Source organism: Triturus cristatus, chromosome 4_1 (assembly GCF_964204655.1).
Source record: "Triturus cristatus chromosome 4_1, aTriCri1.1, whole genome shotgun sequence".
NCBI classification, from domain to species: Eukaryota; Metazoa; Chordata; class Amphibia; order Caudata; family Salamandridae; genus Triturus; species Triturus cristatus.
In genome coordinates this window covers 53,783,329-53,805,817 of record NC_140585.1, presented here as the reverse complement: position 1 = coordinate 53,805,817, position 22,489 = coordinate 53,783,329, and the positions used below count along the sequence as shown (strand labels likewise).

Genomic DNA, 22,489 nt, shown 5'->3' with positions numbered 1-22,489 from the left:
TTCATGACAGTGGCCAGAGAACAGGGTCCAAAAGTAGAATTGAAAGTCTGAAAATGTGAGCTGTAACTCTGAGTTAATGCTTACAGTGCACGTTGTTTATCTATGAAGCCCTGACACAGGAGAAATTCTGCTCTTTTCCATCGTCACATGCATCTGGTACTTCCCCCTGGGGTGTCCAACATGGAGCCGGATCCTTGGGAAGTTTGGCGGCTCACCACTGACTATGTAAGTGATTCAGGGTTAGATTAATTGCTTATAAATACTGATGAAAAGACAAAATCAATCCATGATGTCAGAACTACTGATAGGAGAAAAAGATGTTTAAACATTTAGGGACTGATTATGATGCTGGTTAGACCGTTTTCCACGGTTCTATCGGGGGTGGCTGGACCACCGCTGTCTCGTTTGAAGCGGTCGGTATGACCACTGGATTACAGTGCATGCATCTTGCACTCCGTCCGACCGCTGAAAGACCGCCAATTCAGACAGCTTTTCTACGACCGCTGAGAAGGTGGTTGGAGAAAAACAGCATCCATAGGCCAGTACAGGGTTGTCCGACCACCATCTGGATTACGATGTGGGGTTCCGACGAGCCGATCATTGCAGTCCGACTGGCTGCCTTGAGCCGTTGGAAACAAAGGATTTGGGATTCATACTCACCCAAATCTGCTTCTCTCCGCAGTCTCCATTGTGAATCCCTTCCTCCAAGCCCTCTTCCTACACCTGGGCAGCTGAACCCCAATGACAGCAATCCTGTGAGCGCTCGAATCCAGGTAAATCCTTATGCGGTATGTATCCCCATTGACTGGACTGTGCGCATTCCCACACACTCCAGCTATGGGGTAAATGGTGCACAATGATGGCGGTCGGATGGTCGGTTCTACCAGCATCGTAGTCAGGCCATTTGTTTTTGATAGGTTTCTTAAAGCTTGACGGGTAGTGTAGGAAAGTAGGATCTGCTTCTATGGTTACCCCCACTTTTTTTGCCTGGTGCTAAGCTGTTACTGACTAGTCTGACTGGGATCCTGCTAATCAGGACCCCAGTCTATCTGCGGTCTCCCTAAATTGTCATGTTCAGTACTTTGGTACATCCCAAATTAGATACTGGGTTACTCTTATAAGTCCCTAGTATATGGTACTAAGATACCCAGGGCATAGGTACCCCAGAGGTCTCCCATGGGCTTGCATTATGCCACCCATGAGAGACCATTCAAAATGGAACTACAGGCCTGCCATTGCAGCCTGTGTAAGTTGGTGCTAGCACCAACTTACTAAAGATATAGGTTTCCTATATCTAGGGTCACTGCACTTAAAACCTATAAATCACCCCTATAGCAGGCCTTTGCAATCCTGAAGGCAGGATGCATGGTTCTAAGTGAGAGGGTGCCCCTGCAGAAGCAAGACCCCCCTACAGCCTACGGAGTCTATTCTCCCGGGTTGTCAGTGAAGCAGCCATATACTATATAGAGGGGCACCGCGTAAATTACGCGATGACCATCTCGAAACTGGCTGCAACGAATCTTATCATGTTTAGTATCAAATATGTTGGAATCCTACTCCCACACCGTAAATGGTGTGGGTGTGGGAGGTATAGTTGCAAGCACTGGAAGAGCCCTCCGTTAGGCTCTCCACGTCCCCTTTATCAGTCTTCCAGACCCACACAGCACAAAATGGTTGCTGCAGACCAGAGACACGATTATGCCCTCCTGCTGCTGAGCCAAGATCGAGCAGGGGAATGCAGAACAATAAGTATCCTTTCACAGGAAAGTGTGACCACCACGCAGACCTTGTGGCATAGTGGGTTTGCTTGACAGTGCCACTCAGTCTGCATGTGGGGCACATTTGGTGTCCCCATGCATAGTCCTGTTCAAACCAGTCCTGGGAGCCGTTTGCTCCCGCTCTGGCGCGAAACTGGACAAAGGACATGGGAGTAACCTCCCCTTTGTCCAGAGCATTCCCTGGGAGGGTCCTCTGAATCATCCCAACCCTTTCCCTAGGGTACTTTTTTTTTTTGCAAAAACAATTTTTATTGCATAAGTCAAGTACAATAGCCATCTGCAATGACCAGCATATCATTGGTCTTCTCCTAGTAACATACTCCATTGCATAGTACAGTGCAGACCACTTCCAACTATCAACGCATTATCCCCCAACACTCCCCCAATACTAATACTCCCTCCCCCCACCCGCATGTCAGTGTGCCATAGTCGCAGGTACCGTGATAAGTCCGTCTCGTGATTGGCCGTGGGAGCGGCCGCGAGCCACTCTCCACCCCCATGAACAGGAATCAAGCAGCAAGGAGAAGAGAAGCCCCCCCACGTGTGACCCGTCAGCTGCCTCTCCACCGCTACTCTGCTGCATGCTGCTCCTGTGCTTCACTACCCTCCTCTGCTTCTGCGCCCCACCCTCGGAGGTCTACCACTAACGCTTCCCATGCATGTGCCATGGCTAGTGCCTTTTCATCATTTCCCCGCAGCGCTAGCTGCAGCCTGAGCGTACTCTCGCTACCCGCCCATTTTGTGAAGGTAGTTCTCCACCTCTCAAAGCTGGGGCCAGTTCTTGATTTCCAGTGCAGGGTAATTTCTCTTTTAGCCACCACCAGTCCTAGGTCGCAAAACTTGCTCATGACTTTTGTGCGCGGAGTATGGGGAAACCACAGCAGCAGGCAAACTCCCATTTCCACCCCCAATTCCCGCCCCGTTACGTGGGTCAAGCAATCAATGACCTCCCCCCAATAACCGCTGAGGACGCCACAGGACCAAAACATGTGCTTAAAGTCGGCCCCCTCATCCCCACAGCGAGGGCACCGCGGAGCGGGACCCCCAAAATATTGAAATAATTTAGCTGGCGTCAAATAAGCCCTATGCAAGATAAAGTACTGCACCAATTGAAACCTGGCGTTACGTGTGCTCTTCCAGGCCCGCCTCTGTAACCTGGGCCACGTCAAGTCCGGGATGGGCTTCCCGATGTCCAGTTCCCATTTATCCTTCAGCGCACTCAAAGGGGCTAGGTGTTCCATCGCCAGTCTCTAATAGAGGCATGTAATGGCCTTGACCGTGCCCGCCGCCATGACCACATACTGACAGCCTTCCCTAGGGTACTTAAGGGTTTACCTGTGTCTAAGTCCCTAGATTCGTCCTTGGATAAGATTCAGATCAGACACCACTTCTACTTCTACCGTCTGGGCACTCTGGACTTCGCTGGACTTCATTTGGGCCTGACTTTGTCTCCCTTCCAGTTTGCTGCGTCGTCTGTGCATCATACAGGAACCTTCCAAGGCCTGTGAAGCATCAAAGACACTTGAAAGAATCTCCCTTGGAATTAAGTCGACCGGTCTGCTGATCCTGAGCTCCTCCGGACTCTGAACGGCTTGGAAACACAGGTGGTAGTTTTCCACAGCTCCCGAGGCCTGATCTACACTCTCACCAACTTTGAGGTCAACATCCCTCATGGGGTTTGGAATAACTGGACCCCTGTGCACCGTGTCGACTTGCAGTTGCAAAGTCTTGTTGACTTCTCTCCAAGAAGATCTTCGGGCTCCAAGTAGCCTCAACCTCGAGCATCTCCTGTGCCCAGAATCTTCAGCCACACCGCATTGTGTGCATCGTTGTCTGCATCTTTTGGTGAGCTGCTTGAGGTCCTCCCACAACTCCAGTGCCTCCAGCCTGTGGGTCCATTTGAGGGTCACCTTTGTTTCTGTTGGGCTCCCCTGATTGCTCTGGGCCTGCCCTGACTCGCCTGCTTGCGGTGAGTCCCCTTGACCTTGCTGGTCCCAACGTTGCTCCTTCTTCAGCTCCTGTGTTGGTTGCATTTGTGCTCCCGCCGGCCACCTACCCCTCAGCACTCGACATCCTTCATGGGACAGCTCGTGAACGGCTCCTGGTCTTCCTCCGCGTCGCCTGGTCCTCACAGCTGCAGTGTCAAGGCCCTCATCAACTGTCCTGCAACAACTGACCTCGGAGGACATTCGACTTACAAGTCTCCACGTCACTCCTGAGTGACATATGCTCTGTCCCCTCTGCTTGCAGGTACTGCTCGTCTGGAATCCACCTATGGATTCCACAGGCACTTTCTCCTCTTCCAGCAACGGCACTTTCCTGAAGTCCTCCATTGGAAACGACTGCGGTTTCCGACATCACTTCACACATATGCACCCGGCTTCCCTGGTGTAGGTAACGTGGGTACTATGGTATCCACGGGTGGGATGGCTCTCCAACCTTCTGTCTTCCACGGGGTTTCTTCACGTTCCACTGTAAGGGTCCTTAATCTTTAAAAATCCAGCCGCGACTTACACGTAGACTTGTACGGAGCACGCGGTCTTGTACTCACACTGCACATGCTCTCCGTGGGGCTCCTACTTACTCACCTTGGGTGGTTCCTTGGATCCCCAGCACTTCTACGTCCTCTCGGCATTGTCTTGACTCCAGTTGTGGTTCTTATACCACTTTCTCAGTATATGGTTTGGTCCCCCCGGGGCCCACTGTGTATTTTGTGCTATTCACTGTGATTTGTTTGCAAGTATTGTGTGCATTATGCATATCTCCAGATAGGATTTATTTGTATGTGTTAGAGTATTTTATAATAAATACATATTTTTATAAATACCTTGTGTGGTTATTTTTCACTTATTCTATACTATAAGATTGCATTCTGGTAAAACAAGCTGCTTTACAACTCCTTTGGACTAAGCATGAAGGCTGCTCTCCACAGCTACCACGTAGAAAGCTTTCTAAGGTTATCTGAGACCTCTCAAATCACCATAAGGGTTGTCTGGACTGGTGCAAGGTGTCCACTTACATAAGTGTACATCATATATCAGGCCAGCTTCTCACAGTTAGGTAATGATTGAATTTTGAGCTGTAAAGAATTCCAGCTCTTAAAATCCAGAACTATTGACTCCCTGGTATACATTTCCAGAACTTTGGCACTGGAAAAGAAGTCTGTATTCAGAAGAAAAGGAACATGAATGATATTCAGTCTGGACATAAATAATACATTTGAAACCCAACACTTTATAAATCTCTACTATTGATACCCAAACAAATATCAGAGCACAGTCCATGGATGGAAATCCAATAGTCTTTAAAAAAGAGTGACAATATTAAGAAAGTGTTTTGGTGCAATTGAATAGGTAGAAGGTGCTAGACAGATGCTAATAACATAACATATGATAAATAAAAATGGAGCAGGATGTGGGTGCCATCAGAATATGCATAACACTGAAAGCCGGAAAACCTGATCAGGTGTGAAAATGTCTGAGTTTGGCCATCCAGGAAGAGGCAGGAGCAATCTAAGCCTGCCCCAGTGATGACTGTTAAGGTAAGGCAGATGATCAAAAAGTTGTGTTCAATAGTTGGGACAGTACTAAGGAACATACTTTGCAGATGTATTTTAACAACACATTTTTTATTTGATATAAGATTTCATCCATCTGGGTTATGCATATTTACAGTTTGAGGCAAACAAAGGTAAATTAATTTCCCCATAATTTGGTATGGTTAATAATCAAGTACGGGGTTATATTTTTCTGGTTTACAAGGTCAGCAACTAAGGTTCTAGAGAATATATCAGTTTTGTAATGTATCAAAAACATCATCCTGTTGTATGACCTTGCCATGCTCTCCCATAACATAGGCTGCCTTCCCACAAACTAAGAAACCGATTTCGGGTTTATATGGATGTCACATAGTTAGGACAGTAACTACTTAAATTTATCAGGCTGCACACTGTAGGATAGGCCGAGCACAAGGCTTCTCTTCCGCAGAGCGCAGGATTAAAAGTCACGGAGCTGCAGCTGTGATAGCCAGACAGGGCACAAGGCTTCTTGAAGCAGAGTGAAGCAGAGTGAGTGATTAGTAATGGAACAAAATCACCATTTAAATTTTTCAGTGCATATTGTGGGAGACCAGATAGATAATGGACTCCAATTTTGCAATGATTGTTCAACACAGGCTTCTCTTTGTGTGTGTTCAGGAATGACAAGAGGTTCTTTGCTTGAGATGGTGCTAGCTCCCCTACTGTGATGATGTAGAGAGAAGTGCTGGTAGTAATACGGAGATCTGGCCTTTACTCCTTTTTGGTAATTTAATTTGGTCCTCTTGCGACAATACTTTTGTCCAGCTTGCCCACAGTCCACTAACGTCTGCTGCCTGGCTTCCTGCTGCCCTTTGTTTTTGCCTCCTATGCTCTTTTCTTGCTCTGTTTTCCCTTTCTGCTAATTTTTCTGCCCTCTGTTTTGTCTTTTCTCCTTGTTTTTCTGCCCTCTGTTTTGCCTTTTTCTGGTTGTTTTTCGGCTGTCTGTTTTACCTTCCCTGGTTGTTTTTCTGCCCTCCATTTGACCTTTTCTGCTTGTTTATCTGCCCCCTGTTTTACCCTCCTCTGCTCTATTGACTTTTCTGCTCTCTCATTTTTATGCCTTCTCTTTTGGCTTTTTGTGCTTGTTTCTTCCATCCATTTCCTCAAGGCCTGGCTTTTCAAAGGAGACCTCGCACCCCGTGCCCAGATGCCCCTGGGGGTGACAGGCTGTACAAATGCGATTTGATTTTTCACCAATCAATACCTGATTAATTAAGGAAAGCTAAAACTATGCCTGTGCCCTGACACTCCTCTTGCCAGTAATGCATAGAAATGCCACAGAATATTCAGTCATAGAATTATTCTGCCACAAGAGAAGTTAAAACATACATTAGTCAAATTCAAAAATGGTTTCATTTTTTGTCTTTATGTACTGGGTGTTAGTTTGTGTTACATCTAGAACAACAATACCTGTGATGGATATGGAATGTAAGAGTTCAGTACAAAGAGCTTCTCATAAAGCTTCGAGCTCCATGAAAGGATGAAGGGTGATCAGTTATTAAGCTATGGATTTTTAAGGGTTGGAGTTTTGTTTGAACGCTCCTGCAAATATCGCATCTATCATGTTGCTCTACTTAGGTCTCAAACTATCTGAGCATTTTAGTGTTTTGCATAAAATGGAAGGCTGATCCTCAAAGCCCCTACAAGAACATATGAAGCTAAAGTTGTAGCAAGGGCAATCTATGGCGCTGCTCCACTGCCGTACGGAGTAGGAACTGCTTGAGCTGTTGTCATAATTAGCATGTAAAAGAGAATCCTGTAGGCTCCTCTGGGGACTAGTAATTCCATAGTCCCTTGGGAGCATAATTTTAAATTTAAAAACCACTTTATTGGAATTAAGTCATCCTTTACAGGGCCATGGTACGGGCAAGTAATTAACCTGAACTGATGTATGTATTTGTTGCCTGACAAACCCTGCTGAGTTTCTGGGGAGAATGGTCACTGAATTATGTTGATAATCTTTGTTGTCACGAGTGCAAATGGTTAGTGCAGGTATCTGATCGATCTCATAGTTTACTCTGCTTATATATGTTTATAAAAAGGTTATAATTTCACGTGCATATTCACTACAATACTTCTAAAGGTAGGGAACTATATCTAAACATTAACATAATTGAATATGATCACTAGAGGGAGGTTGAGTGAGTTGGTCATTTTAGAGAACCAAAATATGTGACACAAAGAATTGGGATATAAAAATTATAATATTTGTCCCTGTGAATCTGTAATGCAAAGAACCACAAATCCTTTTAATTTTTCTGTCTTTGGTTTTCTTGAAAACTGCTAGCTGATATGTTTATAAAGCTAGTGTGGGATACAGGTGCAGCAGTTAGTACACTAGGTCTGGTTCCCGTAGTCTGGGATGAGGTAACTTTCAGAAGATAGAAGAAAAGGATTGGAAGCAGCCGGGACATAAATGACTGCACCACCAGACTAGTCACAAAGGTATATCATATTGCCCACCTCAAGTGATCTGCTGCTTGTAGATCACAAAAATAATAGAGCTAAATTGGTAGGATGAGAGGCAATATAGAAAACAGACACTTGGGTACATACGAACACGTAGAAACAAGCAATTACAGATCAATTAATTTAAGATGTCTTTATTCTTTGTTATGCTTCACAAGATATAACCAGCCAACGTGTTTCGCCCAAACATGGGCTTCTTCAGGGCTGAAATGGCATACAACATAAGAAGACCTCTTATTCTTTTTATTCACTGGCTAGATCCTTGCTTACCAGCTCTGGCCCGACTCTTTCAGGGCCACCATTCCTGTTTTTTGGAATAGAGGTCTTACTCACCTCTACACAGTTAGATTTATGTGTGCCTAGAATTCTATTGTTATAGCCGGTTTTGCGATGTGTATTCAAATTCCATGGCCACAACTGTCCCTTTTTTCTTCCAACATATATTGTTACAGATATGCTCCAGTTCACCCTTACGCGCATGGGTATCTCACGGAAGTGAGCATGTGGCTTCACTACTCACAAACGCGGTCTAGTTGAACGTTTCTGAGTCCTCGCCTCAGATACGCTTCTCTGTTGCCGGGTTACTCGGGCACTGCACGATTTAATTAAACACGGACGTGAGGATACATTTGCCGGGTTATTCGCGCATTGCAAGATTTAACTTAAACACGGAAGTGAGGATACGTTTAACTCCCTCTCGCAGTCTTGTGTTTATCTCTCCCGTGTCCGGTGCTGGGGAGGACCTCCGGAAGTAAGTCTCGATCACACTATGGCACCGCGGTCCAGCCGCAACAACTTGCCACTGGTTGGTAGTTGTATATAAACCAACAGCGGAAGCATCTCTTTCTCACTTCTACCGTGTTGGCTGAAGGACGCCGACAACGAAAACGGCTCTGGGTTTCTACGTGCTGAGTCGCTGTCTCGCCACTAACCGGCGTGACTTTGTATGTGAGCCCCCTTTAGAATGTCCGGCACGCATTGCCTGACTTTTGTCGCTTTAACAGACATTACCCAACTTGAATCTTTCTTTTTTGTATGTGTTAGGACTCAGCAATTTTATAAATGGGCCCTTTCATGAATTTCCAGCATTTAGTGTTTTTGAGCGTAATCTGCTTTGCTGTCTTTAAATTGCACGCGCTTCGTCATGTAAGGCGTTACGGAACTGCTGTAGTTTTTTACCCATTCACTCTCCACTCTTTCACGGGTCTCTGCTGTGACTGAGGCTTGATCGCAATGTACTTATTTACGCAATGCTCTAATACCCAATGTCATACACTCGCCTCAACTTCATTAACCATTAGGTCCTTTCTGTGTACTGTTGTCTCTTTTTAGGTGCGATCCTAGCATCTTCACTCCATTTTTTCGCTCATGTCTAACTAACAGCATGTGAATAATCGTTCACGGTTGCCTATTCCTAGGTCCAACCATGGCACTATCGTCTTATGATGTCGTTTATATTAATTTAACATCTTATTGAACATCTTAATAGTTTTTGGTCTTGAACTTTTTCTCGTAGGTCTGAAATTTCAATCCAGTCACTGGCAATTACAACGCCGGTACAACTGAACCCAGTTTGGATAGAACCTTGGAGCATCACCTACACCCCTTTTTTAGTCTTCATTTGATGGAACTCTGCATTCCCGTTATCTAACGAACCTCGCTCTACCATGAGCTTTGAATGCATGCACTAGGTATGTGGAGCATTATTATTTGCCTAGCCTTGGATTTCTCTACTTGAGTCTATTTATTAGATTGCAGTTTTGTTGTAGTTTACACTTTCTCTCTCCAACTTGTGCTACTTAGGATCAGTCTCAAACGTACCTATTGGATAAACGCGCTACCGATTACACCTTCTTATTATACCACACTGGTAAGCCAGCTCATCTAGCTACAGTAGATCTCTATGCACATTCTGACTGGGTTATAAGGTAAACTCACACTTGGTGCCCTTCAGAACTGCCGCAAATGTTTCTTTTTACCTACCCTTTAGGTGCCACTGAAGCATCACGTTTTTTCATACATAGTTTTCTTGGCCTCTGCCTCTCAATAAAACTCTTTCTCTATACTCTGCACTTTTTCCCGCTAAAATAGAAACTAATGTTTTCTTGGTTGCATATCCTCAATTTTTAAAGTGTTCTTATGTTGTATGCCATTTCAGCCCTGGAGAAGCCCGTGTTTGGGCAAAACGCTTTGGCTGGTTATATCTTGTGAAGCACAACAAAGAATGAAGACATCTTAAATTAATTTATCTGTAATTGCTTGTTTCTACGTGTTCGTATGTACCTAAGTGTCTGTTTTCTATATTTAAATGTTTAGTTGTTGAACTAAGCGGTACAAAAGGGGGTGGTGATGGACGGAGCATCAGAAGCAATCAAACACTCACACCGAGTCAACAGATCTGGGTTTGATCCATCACCGTTCTTTAGCCCACTCTGCCACCCCAGTTCAGACATGGCCACATGCAAATCAGTCTGACCCTGTGCCTCATGGGAACAGTCCCTAAGTGTCGGTTTTCTATATTTAAATGTTTAGTTGTTGAACTAGACTCCTGTCCTTCGCTTTCACTGCAGATGTACAAAATAGGGAGGTATTGTCCCTGTGACGCTTAGTTGCTGTGATGCCCAGGCGACAGTTAAAAGTAAAACCAAGCGGCAATTTACCAACAGTTATGCATTGAGCTATACTTGTCAATGTATTGGTGCTAACTTTCCCTCTAACTTAAATTGTCAGGACGTTCTATAGTAATTCTCCAAAACTACGATATAAACTGTAAACTAGGCAAGAATTGCCAAAGTGCGAGTTTTAAGGTCAAAAAGTGACTTAATTTGCCCAACAATTCATATCGTACATGGGTTGGAGGATGCTGCTCGTACATACTTCTGCAGATTTCATTTACCTATTGCAGTTCTAATCTATCGAACCTTTTTATCAGTCTGTTATCTTTGAATGTTTCATGGAATGTATAATCATTTTAGCCATTCTCATATTCTTCTGTGTTATTGATGTATCGTTTTCATGGAATATACATTAATTCTAAAATAAATCTTGAGTGATTCATTCACTCACATCCTGTCAGTTGAAATCCATGTCTCGGGTCTTCCTTATCTAGGTAGCCCAATGTGACCCTCATGGTCAGTGATTGCTTAAAGGGAGAGGGGTCATAGACACTCACAGCTGATAGATTTCAGTGTCAAACCTGTTTATCACTGCTTACTCATCCTCACTGATCAAAATAAGTGTTCTGGATCAGCCCCCCTCAAACTTTTCCAGATGGACCTCTAGCTGGGTTCATAAAGACCACTAGCTAGCTCATTTCCATTATGCGTATTTATAGTTTGAAGCAACGAAAGGTAAATTCATTTTCCCATAAAGATATGGTTAATTTGAAAATCAAAGTTTTGTCAATCAATTAAATGGAATTTGTGTAGCGCTGCACCATTGAGAGTACACAGGCGCTGGGGGTTTCTGTTGCTGGGTGTAGTCAGTCGAACAGGCAGGTCCTTTCTGAATTCCTGCAATGGGAGGAGGTGAGGGGGGCTAGGTAGAAGAAGTACCGGCCATCGCTCTTGCTTCGTTGGATGCTGGGAGTCTGGGAGAGGGAGGCAGAGCGCAGTTGTCTTTGCAGCTGGGGGAAGTTACCCGGTGGTTAATGTATGCTGGTCCCCGATTGTGAAGGACCTTGTAGGTCTTGAATAGCATTTTGAAATGGCAGCTCTTGTGGATGGGGAGTCATTAAAGCTTTCTGAGGTGAAAGGGTGATGTGGGCTCGTCTTGGGAGGTCGAAGACGAGTCTGGCGGCTGAGTTCTGAATGGTCTGTAGTCTCTTTTGTATGTGTGATGTAAAACCTAAAAGTAACAGAAATATGCAAGCATTTGGGGTTAGTACTCCTGTATGGCTTTCCGTCCCTAACTCTTCTGCCCAAAGAGCTCAAGAAGATCAAGAGAGACAGGCCACAGGTCATCCTAGTAGCCCAGACTTGGCGAGAACGTGTGGTACTCGAAATTTCCTGGCCATGAGCATGTGTCCTCCCTGTAGCAGCAGCAGGGCAGTGTCCTAAACCCAAGCCTTCACAGCCTACATCTCCATGCGTGGAAGTTGACCGGTAAGAGCTGATAGATTTTAACCTTCCTTCTGAAGTAGTTGGTGTCATCTTTGCAGCCAGGCGCCCATAAAAAATTGGTCCCATGGACAATAGCTACATTCCTGCCCCAGGTAGTCACACCTTTCCACGTAGGGCAATCCATCCCCTTGCTAGCTTTCTGTGCACTGCCTCTGCCACCCAAGGAGTAAGAATAGCTTCACCACCTTGACCCTAAAAGAGCACTTAGCTTCTACGTCGAATAAACAAAAGACTACCGACAGGAGGACCAACTTTTTGTCCAATTCTCTGGGCAAAATAGTCAAAAATAGAACCATCTCTAGATGGATTGTGTTATGTTGTTGTTCAAGAACGGCTATGGGCTAAGAAACAGCACCCAGAAGGCTAGCGCGCTCATTCCCCAAGAGCGAAGTCTGCTACTACTGCACTGGTGTGTAGTGTGCCAGATAGGGAAATTTGCCAGGCTGCTACGTGGACGTCCCTACAAGCTACTTAGCTTCGATAATGCCTTTTCTTGGAGAGATTTGAAATTAATTTCAGGCATTGTCTGTGCTATTGATGCATGGAAATATACATCGATTCCAAGATAAATCTTGATAGATTCATTCACTAACATTCTATTGTCTCTTTGGTGACTCTCCCATCTATCAACAGAGAAGGCTTGAAATATACGACTATCGAATTCTTTATTGGGGAGGTGGCAGGTGCCTGATGCAACACTGTTGATCAGTCGGAGCTTAAGGTGGACGGCAAAGAGACTCACAGCTGAAAGGTAAACAGCAGACACACTAATAAGATTAATCCTTCTACACCCTCTGGAACAGCATTAGACAGCTGGTGGGTGAACACTTCGGTTAAATACAGCAAATCAAGGACTCCTGACCGACCTTAATCACTGGCCCAGAGTGGCTTGTCGTAGAGATCCACCAGGGCTTGTTTGATCCCATGTGTGGGCAGAAACTTCACCAGTTTCTATCCGGAACTGTTTAGTGTTCCCAGGGGACCGGCAACTCTTGTTCAGTAAGGGCATGGCCAGAAAGTAATAATGACCAGGTGTTATTGGCCCAGTAAGTCACTAAGAGTTTATGAACAGGTGTTGCTAGGCCCTCTTAAAGTAGTTTATTGATAGTTTACAAATCACTAGTACATTGTCTGTTGTCAGACTCTTGAAGGCGGAAGAGTACTTTCCCTAGACCGCTCCAGTTACAGCTGACGCTAGGAAACCACCCACACCTCAACCAACTTGGTTTCCCCTGTTTCTCATGTCAGCGCTCCCCCCCCATTAGCAGAAATATATGGCTCACTTATCAGAGCAGCCAAGGCTTACTTCAGGAGGTATAGTTTTGGAGCTAAACATACGTTATGATTAGGGTGATCAGATGACTCATTGTTACTGTGAGACAACTTTTCCAGGTTTGGGTTTTTGATTTAACATATCAGCGCAATCTGAGAGTTGTACTATTGGTTCCATTTAATTAAGCAAGTTGGATCAATGCACCTGGTGGCACTGATAGATAAAAGCAAAGTGCAGGAATGGAAAAGTATTTTCCCGGTGGCATGGAACCATCTGTTCCCCCGAAGTATGAGTACATTTACTCAACATAATTATTGTAAAAAATACATATCTGCATACAGATGGGGCAGCTAGAGTCTGGAATACCATAGAAATAAGGTCCGAGCAAGCTGTGCACTCAAGATTTAACCCAAGCAAAGTTCATCGCTCTTACGGAACAGAAATTCATAAAATCACATTTCTGGTGGGTGAACTGTGTGTAGGGTTCAAGAATCTGGCTTTTTATGTGGTAGTACCAATGTACTTCCTGTGAGGGTTGGGCATAACCCTGACCCAAAGTTACTTGTTTCACCAAAACCAAGGTGGTGACATCCTTCTTCGAATGTCCACTTCAGGTGGCCCACCTTAGGGATGTGCCTAGCCTGTAAGTGTTAAAACAAACAAATGATGGACGGAATGCTGACAATGCAGACATTCTCCCCCAGTCAAGAGATCTGGGTTAAATCCATCGTTCTTTTGCCCACTACGCCACCCCAGTTTAGACATGGCCATATGCAAATCAGTCTTGACCCTGTGCCTCATGGGAACAGTCCAGCCCGAACTGCCAAGCCATGTCTTCCCTGGACCGGAATCAAGCATCCTAGGACCGGTTTCTGGCTATCAGCCGTCATCAGCCAGGATAGCTTGACTCCAGTGGCGTAGTGAGCACGGGCCCCACGTCTGGAAATACCCATCCCACTTAGGGCGAAAAGCGTTACAACAAACAAATGATGGACGGAATGCTGACAATGCAGACATTCTCCCCCAGTCAGGAGAACCTGGCTTGGCAGTTCGGGCTGGACTGTACCCATGAGGCACAGGGTCAAGACTGATTTGCATATGGCTGGGTTCAAACTGGAACGGCATGGTGAGCAAAAAAACGATGGATTTAGGCCCAGATCTCTGTACTGGGGTGAATGTATGACATTGTTCTGCATTCTGTCCATCAATTGTTGTTTTTGCATTTGTTAGCCTGTAAGTGTGACACGCCTTCGAACTATCTAATTTCACGCCTGCTCTGGTGCCAAATGTGTCCCTTGACCAGGGAGTGTCATCCCTCACATCTGCGGTAATCTAGGGTTGCATGTCAAAGCAGCAGAGTATTTTAAGCCTCTTGCCTTGATAGGCTATAAATCACTAGCCATCCTGCTGGATGAGATATGAGCACCTTCTGCCGGAGCAGGCATTGTTTCTGACCAATGAGAGCGTGGGCTCTCCCTGGGAGGGTGTCGGAAACTCGTCTGTGGTGGCAGGCTGGATGTTACCAGTCAGCCAACCAGCACACTAACAGATTAGTAGATTTTTAGCGGACACCTCTAAGGTGCCCTCTGGCTGCATATCATAATATATCCAAAACTGGCATCAATATGGATTTATTAGGACAAGGTGTCCAGTAAATGCCTTTAAAATTACTTCCTGAAAACTTGTAATGAACAGCAATGGAACTGGCCATCACAGGGGCACATCTGCTCATGTAGATGTGTCATCACATGTAATATAATGTACCCTGCCTTAGGGCTCTAAGGCCTGCTGTGGGGGGTAGTACTTGCAGTGTGTGCGGGCATTGCACACAGGGTGTGTACAATGTTGTGTTTTCAGAATGGTTTGCACCAATTCACGCATCCTGCAATGCCAGTCTGTATGTGTTTGAGTGTGGTTCCATTAGGGTGGTATACTGCAGCCTATAGGGACCCTCTTTAGTACCCATGCCCTTTGTTTCATAGGTACCATGTACCAGGGACTTCCAGCTGTGCTAACATCCTTGGCAATTGGGTTACAAATGAACATTTACCTTGTTTTTTAGGGAAAGACAACTAGCACTGAGCCCTGGTTAGCAGGGACCCAGTGCACTACCAATCAACGACATCAGTACCAGTGAGCAAAAAGTGGGGGTGACCGTGTCAAAAAGAGGCACTTTCCTGCACATTGTTTTGTAATACTCATATCCTTGAATAGCCAGATTTCAACTAAACTCAGTAGAGTAAATCTGCTTGTTGGTAGTGATTAGATTTTTGGGGATGCTGCTGTGTCTTTATGAAATGGAAGGCTGAAGGGTATGCTCTGCCAGCACTCTAAGAAATGGATTTACTTAAAAAAGTTAGAATGACTATCAGAAGGCAGAGCCTCACAATGTTCCCATTGTGTATAATTGTGGATTCCTCTAGGATAGCTAGTCCTATGTATGTAATATTGTGCATAGGGACGATAACCATACCAGGAATTCAAATAAGGATCTTAACTATTCAAAGTAGCATACGCCAGTAAATCAGACATCACTGTTTTAATGTCTCAATGTCCCCTTCATCTTAAATAGAACAGGTATTACAATGTAATTCAGTGAAACTTTTATCACATATGGAAATTTCAATATCTCAGTGGATCCCATAATCTGATATGGAACTTTTTCTGATAGTACGCCCTTGGGCATAAGATAAGCTCTAATGTTTGCATCATGGAGACCTCTTCGGGTTCTGTGGGATGAGGAATGTGGTTGTTGTTCACAAACCATAGGCAATGCAATTGTTCTTGCTGGTATGAAATGTCCATTAAGTAACAGCAGAACAAAGAGTATCATTAACAGCCACAGGATGAAAAGAACACTTTCTAGAGTGATCCAGGCATAGGACCATGGAGGAAACGAATACTTATCACAAAACCATTGATAAGCGCAAAGCTGTCTGGTGGTGAGTGACTGTACAAGGGGTCGAAAAGTCCTATGCGAAATATCCAGTCATTCTCATTGTCATTGGTCACCAGTTCAAATGACATAGCATCAAGTGGAATTTCATAGTAAACCATGAAATAACGTTGGACAGTAGACGCTGTTGTTTTGGCTGCATCAGCCATGTTTGTTGAACTTAATGTTCTGCATAAAGTGTTCAACTCAAATTTACCCGGCTGGGAATTCGTACTAGAAATGTTACTGCTTTGTTAAGGGGATAGGGTATTCAGAGTAGGGAAAGCCTGGGAAGCACTACCCTGATTCTTTTTGTTGTCTGTGGATCACCTAACATCCTTTCTCAGTGACAGGTCGGAGACGGTAATGGTGGATCAATTCTGCCCTGAATCCATCACTTTACCATGTGGGGTTCCTCCGGGCTCCCTGAGCCCAACATTATTTAATCTTTGCCGCCCCTCTGGCTAAGCTCATTAGGTCATTTGGGCTACAGGCTCTATCATATGCAGATGACACACAAATAATGATGTCAATCACCAAAGATAAGGAGACAATTCCCAGCAACTTCAAAAACTGTGTGCAGGCAGTAGCCATCTGAATGGGAAAAAGCTACCTCAGACTTAATGGAAACTATCAGTTTTTGATCTTTGGTAGTCAACCAGCCATTTGGACTAACTCTTAGTGAGCAGAAGTGCTGGGTGCTTTACCCACTCCCAGAGACCACGCAATAAACCTTGGAGTACTGGTTGGCAATAACCTGTCATTTGACCTTCAGGTCAATCGTACTGTCTCAACCTGTTTCTGGATGATCAGTATTCTGAGGAAGGTGTTTCCCTACATCCCCTTCCCGGCATGCAATAAGTGGCTCTGGCACTTACCTCATCCAGGCTGGGCTATTGCAATGCACTCTAATTGGACAATAATAAGACTGCCATAGCTAAGTTGTAGCTGGTCCAAAATGTGGCAGCTCGACTGGTCCTTAATATTCCTCAATATCAGTCAGTGTTGGCAGGGATATCCAAGCTCCATTGGCTACTTGTGAACAAACACATTGTCTTTTAAACCTTGCGTATTGTTCACAAGGCCCTTCAGAACACCAGGCCTGGAGGAATCAATGGCATGGTCCAATGGTATACTCCCTCCAAACTTGTTCGATCTTCCAGCCATAACAGTGTAACTGTTCCTCTATTCTGTAAGGCACGGTTGGGAGGCAGAGCCATCTCGGTGGCCACATCCAAGCTCTGAAATACCTTCCCGCATTCCATCTTCAACCTCCGGGCCCATATTCCATTCCAAAAAGCCTTAAAAACTTGGCTTTTCACTCTTTAATGGAGGTACTGCATCTTGAGCTGTTGAATCGCTATTGCTGCTTACTTCTCCTGCCTCAGGGCTAACACCACTAGTGCCTTGATGCCGTTGGGCATTTGTTTGCACTCTTTTGATTACATTTCATTGCTGTAAAGAACTAGGTACATAAAGATTTTTAGCGGGGTCAATAGACCCCGCCTGTTTCTCCATGATCCAAGCAGAGGAGGCAGAATCACAGTTCTGTGGGCTTTTCCCCAAGAACCGTGATGGGTGGTCTGTAGAATGGTTCAAAAGCTTGCTTGTCAAAGATTTGTTTACTCAACCAGGTCCCCAACTTTGGGGACCTTCCCATCAGCAGCAGTTATAACCTTCTCTTTACAGGAGACAGTGTGAGATTGGTTCATGTTAGACAGCTTGTCTCTGACTTCTTGGATACTCTGCAAAACAATCAAACATTTCTCCAAGTCAAATTTATCTTCATCCACCACCTTCTCAGGATTATCTGAGCCAGGCGCATATATAGGAACTCTAAAGAGAACCTTGTGTGAAGTTTGTCCTCCCAATACTCATCTAGGTAAGTTATTTAATGCTCTCCGAGCTCCATACAGGTTATGGTACCAACTAAGACCATAACTAAGCACCATAGCAGGCAAAACTTGTTTAATCATGCCATTAGCACATTCGACAACGCAGTTCAATTCAGCTTTGAACGGGTTGCTAAATTGCATACAAAGTCCCAGAGCAGACATTGATTCCCTGTACATTTTCGAGACGAAAGCAGGACCGGTGCCTGAATGAAATGAATGAACTGCTTCAATCACTACCAGACATAGCATATCTTTTACTACTGCTAAAGCGCATGCATTTCTCTGTGACCAAACCCATAGGAATCGAGAACACAAATCAGTTGCCACCAATATGTACTTATACTGGTTGGCTGAGCAGAGGGGACCAATATGACCCAAATAAATCACACGGAAGGTGCTATTTGAGATCATGAGGTACTTACAGTCTTCTTGGGGGCAAGGAAGGAGGCCCTTCCCACACATGCAGCCCTGTGACAGGAGAGGTCTTAACTGCACCTGCACAAATATATAGGAGTGTTCAGTATTTGTGTGTACCACACATGGAGGAGAGATGCCGCAGTGTAACTTGTTACTACCTGTCTAATGAATTACTGTGCATATGGAAAGTCATAGTACCCAGCCCTGTGCTTACCTATTCATAGGATAACATGTCCATGCATTTTGTTCTTTGTGGGATCTGGACAACAGAAGCAAAAGCAGCGAACAGATAACAATTCACCTGTTAACCCACTAAATATGGGTTGTCAGATTTATATGGTTCTACGACCGTCCCCGTTATTTATTTTTGGAAGTAGGTACAGGTTTCAGTGCTGTTTAGCAAAATGTCATTTAACTAATGGAAGAATAGATGGCTTTTCATCCAGCATCACATGGAATACAATTAGTTATATTAAAAGGACGTTGAAACACAAAGCGGACTTGTCTTAGTGAAGAGTTTCACTGTTGGTGGACTAGGCTTGTTCGGGCGGCCTTAAGAGATCTGCTCTGAGTTTGAGTCCTGTGGGACCCCCATGGGGAGTGCCCAGTGAGACCCGGTCATGGCTCATTGATTACTCCGCGAACCCCAATGCGAGATACACATTTTTGTCAATAAGCACTATGGCGGGGTATGCCCGACTGTATTATATATAATCTAGGGACCATTTGGGTCCGTGAGCATAGTGGGTGCATTTTTGTATGACTTCCCCAAGTTACTGTGGACACCCCTTTCCAAGTTCACAGTTCCAGTTCCTAAATCAATGTTGGATTAGTACCGTACAGCCACTTGTTTTTGATTCTTAGGACATTTTCACTTTGTATTTTATAGGTATGCAGACATACCCTAGAATTTGTTTTTAGTTCTAGATTTTAAAATGTTTTGCAGCGTTGGGTATAGTGTTTGGTGCCCAGAGCACGAGGCGCAGTACACTTGGAGAGGTGTGGGTGTGATTGAACTAGAGACTGATCATTACCTTCTAATCACCCCGCAGCACTATTTTCATTTTAAGGAATCATGGTTGAAAGGAAAGCAACTCCAATCACTCCGAACAAAACAGGAGCACCTAAAAATAGCATTATTCACTATCTGGCAGATGGAACGGGAATAATAAATAAGGAGTTAGAATCCGTTCAAACTCTGATTTATGCAACTGAGCAGAATGTGCTTGGTGGATGCTGTTTAACACAGGGAACTGGCATTACCAGATATATTAAAAAAGCTTAGCTGCTGAAGAGTCGGTGGAGTTGGTTTGACACACCAACCCTTGTGTATCAAATGAACCCTAGAATTAATTGATGTATCCACGGAAGTAGTGGCTGATTCAACTCCAGCAAAGAAAAGCAGAGCAACTTCTAAAGAAAGGGGCAAATCGACTGCTGCTTCCAAACAGAAAATAATTGCTATTCACTATTAGTTTGTTACTAAGTTACTCTGTGCACACTTATAAATCGCCTATTTTTCTGAAATAAAATGTGATGCATTCTACAGAACTTTTAGTTAAATATCTGTGTGTGGTGAAATATCCCTTGCTAAGTTTCAAATGCGGTAAAGAAGAGATGTCTTTTACAACCAGTAAAACATTGTGTATTCACTTTCCATTGTGTTTGCATTTAGTAATTTTACATCTCTACATCCAACAGATAAGCCATGAATACATGAAATGATTATGGATATTGAAGATACTACTGTAAATCTGCAAAAAACAATGAAAATGTGAGCTCCAGTATTCAGAACAACATCAGCGCAGACTAAGACAAATGAACCTGATTATAAACTAACAGATTCTGGAAAAAGCGTCAACAGCAATTACATGAACGTACAAGTCAGAGCTGTGCACCTCTACTCCACAAGACTAAGAAATTAACTGTAAAAAATAAAGGCAGCAACATCGACAAACCACAACCTGTGTAAACGGGTGTCCAATGCCAGCTTTGATCATGGGATCGGTATGATGTGGCTACAGCTGTGCTTCACTTACTAAAATGATGACGACCATTCAGTGCTCTTGGTGTATTGTAAACTCTTTCTTGGCAAACCACAGGATCCAGAGAAAATAACAACAGAGTGCAGCCAGGCTACTGAAGGATAAAGGAAAGAGAAGTTCTGCTGTCTAAAATACAAACTGATGTCTCAATTTTAATCTTTATCCATAACTGTGAAAATCATCATCCAGTTTAGAGACCCTATCACCCACAAAGAAGCCTCACACACATTATGAATGTGACCGGTATTTTGGGACCATTATACTTTATTGTTAAACCTGCAAAATACCACATAAAATACAGGTTATGTGGGAATAACACAAGTATTTAATCAGCCATTATGACCCATCAGACAGCACAGTCATGGGATGTAGAGAAATATTTATCCTCCTCAAAGACACTAACCAAGGGAGAAGTATCAGACACATGCAGCAAGAGCTTCGGGTTGTCATCAGAACTAAATCACCCTCAGCAAACACACACTCGGGAAAAACAATTCCAGTGCAGTGAATGTGTAAAGAGCTTTAGCCAGTCATCACACCTCCTAGATCATCAACGAACACACACAGGGGAAAAACCATACAGTTGCAATGAATGTCTGAAGAGCTTCAGTCAGTTATCAAATCTTAATAAACATCAGCGAACACACACAGGGGAAAAACCATACCATTGCAATGAATGTGTAAAGAGCTTTAGTCAATTATCAAGCCTCCAAGGTCATCTACGGACACACACGGGGGAAAAACCATTCCATTGCAGTGAATGTGTGAAGAGCTTTAGTCAGTTATCACACCTCCGAGCTCATCATCGAACACACACAGGGGAAAAACCATACCATTGCAATGAATTTCCGAAGAGATTCAGTCAGTTATTAAATCTACTAAGACCTCAGCGAACGTACACAGGGCAAAAACCATTCAAGTGCAGTGAATGTGTGAAGAGCTTTAATTGCTTTTCACTACTACAAAGCCATCAGCGAACACACACAGGGGAAAAGCCATTCAAGTGCAGTGAATGCGAGAAGAGCTTTAGTCAGTTATCAGGCCTAAAAGTTCATCACCGAACACACACAGGGGAAAAACCATTCCAGTGCAGTAAATGTGTGAAGAGCTTTTGTAACTTATCGGATTTCCGAAGACATCAGCAAACACCCACAGGAGAAAAGCCATTCAAGTGCAGTGAATGTGAGAAGAGCTTTTGTCACTTATCGGATCTCCGAAGACATCAGCGGGCACACACAGGGGAAAAACCAGTCCAGTGCAGTGAGTGTGTTAAGAGCTTTCGTCGATCATCGGATCTCCGAAGACATGAGCAAATACACACAGGGGAACAGCCATTCAAGTGCAGTGAATGTGTGAAGAGCTTTTTTCACTTATCGGAACTCCGAAGACATCAAAGTACACACACAGGGGAAAAGCCATTCAAGTGCAGTGAATGTGTGAAGAGCTTTAAACGATTATCAAATCTACAAACACATTTGCAAACACACACAGGGGAAAAGCCATTCAAGTGCAGTGAATGTGTGAAGAGCTTTAGTTCGTTATCACAGCTACAAAGACATCAGCGAACACAAACAGGAGAAACTCCTTTCAAGTGCAGTGAATGTGCCAGTGGTTTTGCTGACTCTTAGAAATTAAGCATTCGTCTGCGAACTCACACAGGGGAAAAGCCATTCAAATGCAGTGAATGTGTGAAGAGCTTTAGTCAGTTATCACACCTGCAAATACATCCGCGAACACACACACAGGGGACAAACCATTCAAGTGCAGTGAATGTGTGAAGAGCTTTAGTTTGTTAACACAGCTACAAAGATATCAACGAGCACAAACAGGAGAAACTCCTTTCAAGTGCAGTGAATGTGAGAAGAGCTTTAGTCAATTATCAAATCTACAATGCCATTAGCGAATACACACAGGAGAAATGCCATACCATTTCGGTGAATGTGTGAAGAGCTTTTGTCACTCTTCAACTCTCTGAAGAC

At 44.2% G+C, this 22,489-nt stretch overlaps 1 protein-coding gene across 2 annotated transcripts in view; it reads left to right on the top strand.

Moving 5' to 3' along the window:
* LOC146839459 (uncharacterized) overlaps window positions 1–22,142 on the top strand; it is a 96,737-nt gene extending 74,595 nt beyond the window's left edge. Inside the window, exon 5 of one of the 2 annotated variants that reach the window (XM_085651522.1) lies at window positions 20,167–22,142. In XM_085651522.1, the coding sequence (XP_085507648.1) occupies window positions 20,849–22,138 (1,290 nt within the window). In that variant the 5' untranslated portion in view covers window positions 20,167–20,848 and the 3' untranslated portion in view covers window positions 22,139–22,142. The remainder of the gene's footprint in view (window positions 1–20,166) is intronic. The other variant, XM_085651523.1, reaches the window with a different exon arrangement.
* Window positions 22,143–22,489: the final 347 nt, after the last annotated feature.